Below are 8,489 nucleotides of genomic sequence, written 5' to 3'. Positions count from 1 at the left end.
AGCACAGCCTGCACAGTGCTGGGCGGGCACACTCATCCAGCACAGCGTGCGCAGTGCTGGGGCGGGCACACCCCATTCCAGCACAGCGTGCACAGTGCCTGGGGCGGGCACACCCCATCCAGCACAGCGTGCACAGTGCCTGAGGCGAGCACACCCCAACCAGCACAGCGTGCGCAGTGCCTGAGGCGAGCCCGCTGCCCCCGTAGCCTCTGACGCTATCTGACCCCTGTCCCCCTGACCCGCAGGGGCGGCCGCCGGCAGGGACGGTGTTCGGAAGGCCAGCACCTGGTGGGGAGGAGAGTGAGACCCACTCCCGGTGGCTCCTCCTGGACTCTGAGCTTCGGCAGCAGCGCCGCCCGGATCCCTGCACCCAGGGCGGCCGCCTCCCCGCCGCGGCAGTGAGCCCCGCGGTGTCGCCTGGCAAGGAGACGCTGACCAGGAGAGAGGCATGAACCGAGGCCACCGGCAGGGCAGCTGAGGAAGACGAGGGCCAGTCCCAACTTTCTGATCGCCAAACAGCACGTGACTCCGGAGGGAGAGGGACTGGAAGGGTCGTACGCAGCCTACCTAGAGAACGTCTCTTCCGGCAAAGTCTTCACCTGTCTGCCCGCGCTGTGTCCATTGGGTGCTGAGTCCCTGTCCCCGTCCCTTAGCCTGTCGATGACGGGACAGGAGAGCAGGTGCGGGGAGAAGGCCAGCTCCTGGATGCGGGAAAGGACGATGTCTTCGGTGGACTGGGAGATGAGGACCCTCAAAATGGCCAGGATCCCCGAGACCCAGAGCTGGACAGTGCTCACCGACGCCTGAGGAAGGACAGAGAACCACGCTGTCCTGACGGCCGATCTGATGACCGAAAAGCACCCGCTTCTGCCACTGCACCCACACTCCCCTGCACCGCGGGTTCTGAAGGCTGCGCTCCACCGCAGGGAACAGTGTCCAATGCCGGGCCCAGGCCACCCAGCCCAGCGCGGCCCAGTGACCACCGCACCTGAGGCGCCGGGAGGCAGGCACTCACCATGGTGTCTGGGGTGACGAACATGCTCCGCAAAAGCATGTCCACGGGCCGCAGGGAGGACGGGGCCAGGATCTCAAACAGCGTGTTTAACACGCCGAGGGCTTCGTGAGAATCGATGTGCATCTGTGGCAATCACACAACCAAAGGCGGACACGGAACTCAGGGCGGCCCCCGCCCGACGACCCGCCCACCGCGTCACCACCGGCACGGAAGGAGCTCCGACGCTCACAGCCCACCCAGCAAACGCGCTTCCCAACGCCACGGCTCCGCTGCGTTTCCCACAACGCAAATTGTTCCCTGTGGAGCTCTATTATTCACACAATATACGTTTTCTTCAAAAGATTCAAACGTAAAAGAACAAAAACCAGGTGGAACTGCACCCCAACACCATCATCACGCCCCTGGGAGCCGCCCCCGTGCACCTGGACACAGTTTTCCTACGTGGGACCAACACACACGCCTCCTCCTCGTTTGTCTTTGCTTCCCCCGCGCCCCATCCCCACGGCGCCCATCAGGAACGAATGTCAGCACACGGCCACACAGACGCCTCGTCCTCAGCTTTCTCCACTGCTCCACGGAGAGGCTTTTCAGTAACTCGTTCTGGTAAATCATATAAATACCCTGCTTTTCCCCTTAAAACACAACGGCGAACTCCCAAAGCAACAGGGTTCAAGTCTAGCGTTTTCAGTGGATGCAAAGCATTCAGGTGCAGCCGGCCAGTCCCTGTCGCTGTGACCCACGTCTATACAGCCAACGACTTCTCTGGGAAGAGGTGCCTTTCCAGGTGCAGGGCTGACAGCGTTTGCACTGAGCCACCTCACCCGAAAGGGGACGAGACCTCGAGCTCCCGCCGCCTCCACTGACACGATGCCGCCTGCTCGGGGCACTAGAGTGGCGATTTCTGGGGTCCAGCATCTCCAATACCCTGTTCCTGCCTTCGGTGCACACGCAGGCCAGCCTTCCGCACCCACCCCTCTCCTCCTGGGGCCGCCGCCCACGTGTACCCCTTCTCAGGCTAACCCCCCCACACAGAGGGGCTCCACCTCCTCCTGGTCTGCCAAGCGCAGCCTGAGCCCCTGGGGCTCATGGACTGGCCCCTCAAGCAGCCAGGGCTGCTCCCCCTCCTTCCCACACTGACTGTCCCTTCCCCACTTCCTCATCAGTGAAAAGGAGAAAGATGTCGGCCACTCTAGGGATTAATGGGGACACAACATCCCTGGGCCCTGGGTCCCACACTGTACAGCGGGGACAAGAGCGGGAGCAGCTCACTGAGAGGAACGGAAGCTCCCTGTCCCGGGACCCGCGCAGACACTGCTGTGGGAGATGGACGTGCGTGAAGGAGGCCGCCCCTCCTGTGCGGTGCCCCCCTCCCCCAGCGCGGCCCACCTGCTGCTTGGCGAGCATCGGGAGGAGGATGTCAGCCACCTGCCGCGACAGCCGCTTCCACCGGTCCTCGCTCTCCTTGTGGCACTGCTGCAGGACCAGGATCAGCATCTCCAGCACCTGCGGGCGGCGGGCGGGCTGTCACTCCTCCCCACTCGCCATCCCATCCCGCTCAGCGGGGGGACAGCAGGGCCAAGCCACCTGAGCCCAGCGACGGCCTGATGAGCCAAGAACTCCCCCTGGGACACGGGGCCAGGAGCAGCTCCTCCAGGGCCCGCTCCGCCTCACCCTCATTATTCCTGTGAAGCTACGAGACTTCATAACCAAAGAAACGGCACAAAACAGAAACGACACTTACAGCCACCTCTGGCAAACCCCAACACAGCCCGACCGAGCACCCTGCAGGCCTCACGCCCTCAGGGGCCCAGGCATCTCCCACCGGGGCACCGCCTCTCAGCGGTGGCTGTGCCTGAGCGGTGGGCCAGCGGCCATGTCTGCGCAGAGGCAGCTCCGGGCCTGGCCCTGGTGAGCGTGCTGATGGCGGCTCCTGCCCAGAACAGCAGACACAACAATTGCCACAGGGCCTGCGAAGCTAGAAACCTTTCCCTGCCTGTTTACAGAGAATGAGAACGGAGCAGATGGAGAAGGGTGCCCATCGGGTCTCTAAATACAACTGCTAGAAAAGAGAGGCCTGCCCTGGCCAGTTTGGCTCAGTGGATAGAGCGTCGGCCTGCGAACTAAAGGATCCCAGGTTCGATTCTGGTCAAGGGCATGCACCTTGGTTGCAGGCACATCCCCAGTAGGGGGTGTGCAGGAGGCAGCTGATCGATGTTTCTCTCTCTATCCCTCTCCCTTCCTCTCTGTAAAAATCAGTAAAATCTATTTAAAAAAAAAGAGAGGCACCCATGTAAGCCCACCCCGCACAAAGCCCTGACCACCCCGTCCCACCTGCCTCTCCCTTCAAGGCCCGTGGCCGTACCCTTACTGCACGAGAACACCTGCAGCGACCCCCCTACCCAAGGCCAGCGGCCCCTCTGTTCACCCACAAACCGGGCCGGGAACGGGGCAGCCGGTCCCAGGCCGCCCACCAGCCCAGCGTGCTGGCCGAGAGCGGGCGGCACTCACACCTCTAGGGCAGGTGTGCCTATTATGGCGGTTATGGGACTTAACTAAACACCACGCATTTAATTAAGCCTGACCGAGACTGACCACAGCGAGGAAGCAGAGATAGTGCTCCTGAGAAAAGCTCCTGACCTGACAGGTTTGAAGACAAATAGCTGGAAGGAAGGACAAAGTGAGCGAGGGCCAGGCCGCTGGACACGCTGCGAGAGAGGAGTCACTAAGAAAGCCAGACTCTGCACTTACACTGCCTCCAACTACCTGAGGTTCTCGCTCAACTTTCAGGATAACAGAACCAGAACCACTGAGAGAGCGAGCTCCGCGCGGCCCCTCGGTGCTCTGGTCCTCCCCACGGGGCGGCGCTGCTTCAGACAGCCCCCCAGACCCCCGGGCCCCCAGCCGGGCCCCAGCCGGCCCAGAGCCACACCCACTCTACCTGCGGGGGCGACGGAGGACGTGACGGCCACGGGCCCTCACCTGATGGTACTGGATGAGTCTCAGGAGCATCGACACCACCACCTCCTTCTGGGTTTCCAGCTCCTTCCCTGCGTCAGCTTTATTGGTCCCTCTTAAAACGAAGAGGTCGTGGACGATGGGCTGTAGAGCCGGGATGGCTGGGGGACAGAAGCTCTGCTGAGAAGCCGGGAGCGGCACGTCTGGAAAGCCCGTGCCTCCAGCCACAGCAGGGAGCACAGCAAGGTCCTACGGCAGCGGGACTGTCCGTGTGCACGAAGGACACGTGTTTACGTCGGGCCCTATCTGTACCGCACAGCGTTTTACTGCTTCTCTATTTTTACTTAAGTAGGTTCTAACTCCTCCGAGTAGAGTGTGCCCCCTCCACGTGCACAAGCACACACGTGTGAACACACGCGTGCACATGCACCCATGCGCGCACACGGGGGCCACACAGCAGAGCAGTGCGGACACGGGGGCTGGGCCCGAGGACCAGCCTGCGGAGCAGCCAGGAGGGGGGAACCGCAGCCAAGGGCTGTCCTGTTACCGTGGGTCACGGCCTTCCTCCCGCTCGCCATGATGCCGTCGCAGAGCTGAATGATCTTAGGAATCCCAATGATCTGCTTTGAATGATAGCGCTCGTAAGACAGAAGGACCAGGAAGAAAAAGATGTTTGGAATGATTGCCTCTGAGTCCCTAGAAACAAAAACATCCACGTAGACACTCCCTTAAAACTGAGATACACGATCAATGAAGCAATACGAAACCCTCCACGGGAAGCGAGAGCTCGCCCGAGAGGCAGCCCCAGCGGGCTCCTTCCGTCCATCGCTCACGGCGCCTTCCCGTCTGTGCAGAGCCCGCGGCCGGCAAGGCAGAGAGCACCGGCAGCCCTGGGCGCCCAGCAGAGCCGGCTCCTCGGGCCCCTCAGCTCCGCACTCTTCAGTCCAAGAAACTGCCCCAAGCAGGAAAAGGAACCCACTCACACTCAGGCGTCACATGGCTCGGAGGAGAGTGGGGTCTCTAGCCCCCGGGCCTCTCAGGATGCTGTCCTCCGCACGGATCCCCAGCTACTCAGTAAGCAGTGCAGAAGCTAGCGAGTGGGAGCCCTGGTGGGTGGCTCGCTGGTTGCAGCATCATCCCGTGCACCAAAAGGTGGTGGGTTCAAGTCCAGTCAGGGCACATACCCAGGCTGTGGGTTGGATCCCCCATTGTGGTACGTACAGGAAGCAACCGATCAATGTCTCTCTCTCTCAAATCAATAAAAACATATCCTCAGGTGAGGATTAAAAGAAAAAGAATTTTAATTTTCAATAATTATACTCCCACACCTGCACAGGGAAGCATTAACCCTTCCTGTGTAGCAAGCAAAGCTGTAGCTGACATAAGTGCATGGTAACTGCCTCTGCTAACGCCAACCACATCTAAACGCTCTTTAAGGTTAAGAGCTAGTGTTCAACAGATCAGGTTTCATTTAGCAACTGAGTATCATAATTAGATGCTGTGAAACCTGACAGCATCTGTGATTAACAGATGCAGAACAGCTTCTAAACTAGTCTTCAGATACCCATTAATTTTATTTATTTTTTATATATTTCCACCAATTTCAGAGAGGAAGGGAGAGGGAGAGATAGAAACATCAATGATGAGAGAGAATCACTGATCGGCTGCCGCCTACACGCCCCTGACTGGGGATCGAGCCCACAACCTGGGCATGTACCCTGACCGGGAATCGAACTGTGACCTCTTGGTCCATAGGTTGACGCTCAACCACTGAGCCACACCGGCCTGGCCTCATTAATTTTTAAGAGAAACAAAAATGCATAGCAAATTAGTCAGATTTCCATTAAAAAATACCCAGCAAAAATGCCTAACCATCCACCCTGACTGCTGTGGCTCAATTGGTTGAGCATTGCCCCATGACCGAAGAGTCTTGGGTTCAATTCCTGGTCAGGGCACAGGCCTGGTTGCGGGCTTGATCCCCAGAGTGGGGAGTGCAGGAAGCAGCTGATTTGTGATTCTCTCTCATCATTGATGCTTCTCTCTCTCCCCCTCTCCCTAAAAAAAGATCAATAAAAACATTTTTTTAAATGCCTAGCAGTCCTTTAAAGTACGTTCATGTTAATAATCTAAAACTACATGCACTTACATAACAAGAACAAGAGTGTAAAAGCAGAAAACTCCGTTACCTGAACTGGCCCACTTCAATGTACTCGAACTGCTTCAGCACGAACCCGATGAACACCTGCACAGGAGAGAAGCGTCACTTCGACAACGAGAACGAGAACGCGCCCCGGGCTCCCTCGCTCCCACTATCTGTGTAATCTGTCACTGACAAGAACTCAAACGTCTTAACTGCGTCAGACTGGAGCTTCGGGCCCTCCCAGGGCCCCTGTAAACATTTCCTGAGCACGGAGGAGAGACCTCTGGAGAACAAATAATGAACTCGGGGGACACCGGGCAGTACCTGCCACACCAGGGCCTCCTTGTCCAGCTCGAGGAGCCCCACGCGGGGCGCTGGGTGGTGCAGGATGGCCCAGGAGCAGACGCAGTGCGTCAGGCCCGCGTGAGAGCCAACAGTGGTCCCACTCCATTCCAAGCACCACCTGCTCACCCAACCCGAACACGGACTGCCTCACCCGCTGCGTTCTCCCCGCCGGCCCTGTGACCCCCGCACACAGCCAGTAAATCAGAATGGAGCTCAGTGGTCCGCGGCTTGCTTCCCACCCTGTTCAGGAAGCCCACGTGGCCCTGAGAACTGCGGAGCCAGGGCACCGAGTGGCGAGAGCCAGGGAACCAACATGAGGGGTTGCTCGTGGCCAAGCCCCAACGCTACCAAGTCCGGTGGCGGGACAGAGCTGTGCGGGCCGAGGCAGGAAGCGCCGGCTGCCGATGGGCTCAGCGCGCCTGCCGAGAAGCAGGCCTGTCCATGCTCAGGCGGCCCCCAGCGTTCACGTGCCAGAGGCGGCTTCGGGAGGAGAAAGCAGCGTGTCATGCCGCCTTGCACAGGCTATGGGAGAGCCTCTGGCCAATGGGACCAGGGTCCAGGGTGACCCCAACAGCCCAGAGCAGATGGAGAGACCCCCAATGCGCGCCAGGCCCGGCAGCCAGTCCTGGGGAGACGCAGAGACTGGTGGGAGGAACAATGCCTTCCTTGCCGTAGGTGGCGGTGGCGTCCCCCTGCGGCCACTCTCACCAAGTCGCGAACAGGTGTGGAGACGAAAGGCCCAGTGACTCACCTGGTCTGAGTCCAGGAGACAGTAGTTGACCCGCAGCTGGACCAGCTGCGCCAGCAAGTCCAGGACCTGCCTCTGCAGCTGCACGGACGTGGTGGTCGTGTACTGCTTCAGCGCCTTTATGACCAGAGGCTCGAACAGCCGGATGTGACTGTGAATGGCGTTCTAGGACGAGGCAGAGGGGCCATGAGCGCGCCTCCGCTGCCAGGCCCAGGCCGCTCTCCCACGTGCTCTCCGGCGGCCCCGCGTACCTTGTCTGCACGCGTCTTTGTGATGCTCGAGAGGTTTGTCTTCAGCTGGGTGGACACCTTCTGCAGCACGTCGAACCACCTGCCGATGGAGACCGCCCTTCACTGCTCGGCCGGGACTCAGCGCGCCCGTGTGTCGGCTCCTCCTTCAGTGAGGACAGCCAGGCTGCTGTGAGTCCCGGCCCGGCGGCAGGCTGGACGGTAACGGCCATGGAAAGGGAGTCGGGAGACAGCACTTGGTTTTCTTGGAAAAATTTTTGTTGAAACACATCAATTACACGCTTCTCTTTGTGAGAAACAGCTGAGAGGACCGGGACACCCGCACACACTTGCTTGTTATTTACACCGTGTCATCAAAGCGTGCGCAGAGCCTGGCCGAGACGCGGACAGACAGCAAGCGCGTCCCGACGTGAGGCCGGCCACGGCACGGCACGGCCCTCGGCCCGGACTCTAGTGCTCTGACACGACAGGGGAACGTGCTCTCCTGCTCCTGCGCACGCAACTCACACGCCGGCTCAGGACTGGGTCGTTCCAGAGACAGCTAACTACTGTGCTGCAGGCCGCAAAACCACAGCCGTCAGTGTCGGTGAAGAGACATCAGCACAGTCACGAAGCACAGAGGCCACCAGGGCTCCCCACCCACACACCTCTGTGCACCGCCCTGGGCCCGTGCGAGGTGCCCCTTCACCTGAAGTGACCCCAACAGTGGCACGACACATGGCCCTCACGTAGGGAGTGTGGGGCGCACCGGGAAACACCAAGGCCTTCCCACGAGGACGGGCTCGCCATGGTTCGGCCGTGACGTTGGCGCCGCCCGCCACATCCTCTGGCCCAGCCACTGGCCCCTCCCCGGCCCGCGCTCTGAGGCAGGCGGGCCGGGCCAAGCCTGCAGCGCCTCCGTGGCAGCACGTTTCCCAGTGGTCCCTGCACGGAGCGGGCCCCTCGGGGACGCTGCTCCTCTCTCTGTTTCTCACAGATCAGTCCCTACTTGCTCCCTCTGTTTCCCTCACAGCCGTTCCTGGCCCGAGCGCCGCGGCA

General features: G+C 60.4%; 1 protein-coding gene across 1 annotated transcript in view; it reads right to left on the bottom strand.

Annotated features, from left to right (window-relative positions):
• The window catches only part of HTT (huntingtin), a 99,242-nt gene that overhangs the window by 28,771 nt on the left and 61,982 nt on the right, over positions 1 to 8,489 (bottom strand). The window contains 8 exon segments of the mRNA XM_014446458.2: positions 568 to 803; positions 1,016 to 1,138; positions 2,402 to 2,518; positions 3,995 to 4,131; positions 4,518 to 4,666; positions 6,157 to 6,212; positions 7,207 to 7,368; positions 7,455 to 7,533. Of these exon segments, the coding sequence (XP_014301944.1) occupies positions 568 to 803; positions 1,016 to 1,138; positions 2,402 to 2,518; positions 3,995 to 4,131; positions 4,518 to 4,666; positions 6,157 to 6,212; positions 7,207 to 7,368; positions 7,455 to 7,533 (1,059 nt within the window).

This window comes from Myotis lucifugus, unplaced genomic scaffold, assembly GCF_000147115.1.
Source record: "Myotis lucifugus unplaced genomic scaffold, Myoluc2.0 scaffold_540, whole genome shotgun sequence".
In the NCBI taxonomy this organism is placed as follows: Eukaryota; Metazoa; Chordata; class Mammalia; order Chiroptera; family Vespertilionidae; genus Myotis; species Myotis lucifugus.
Note: the sequence above shows the minus strand (reverse complement) of the source record. Positions and strands in the feature narration are given on the sequence as shown.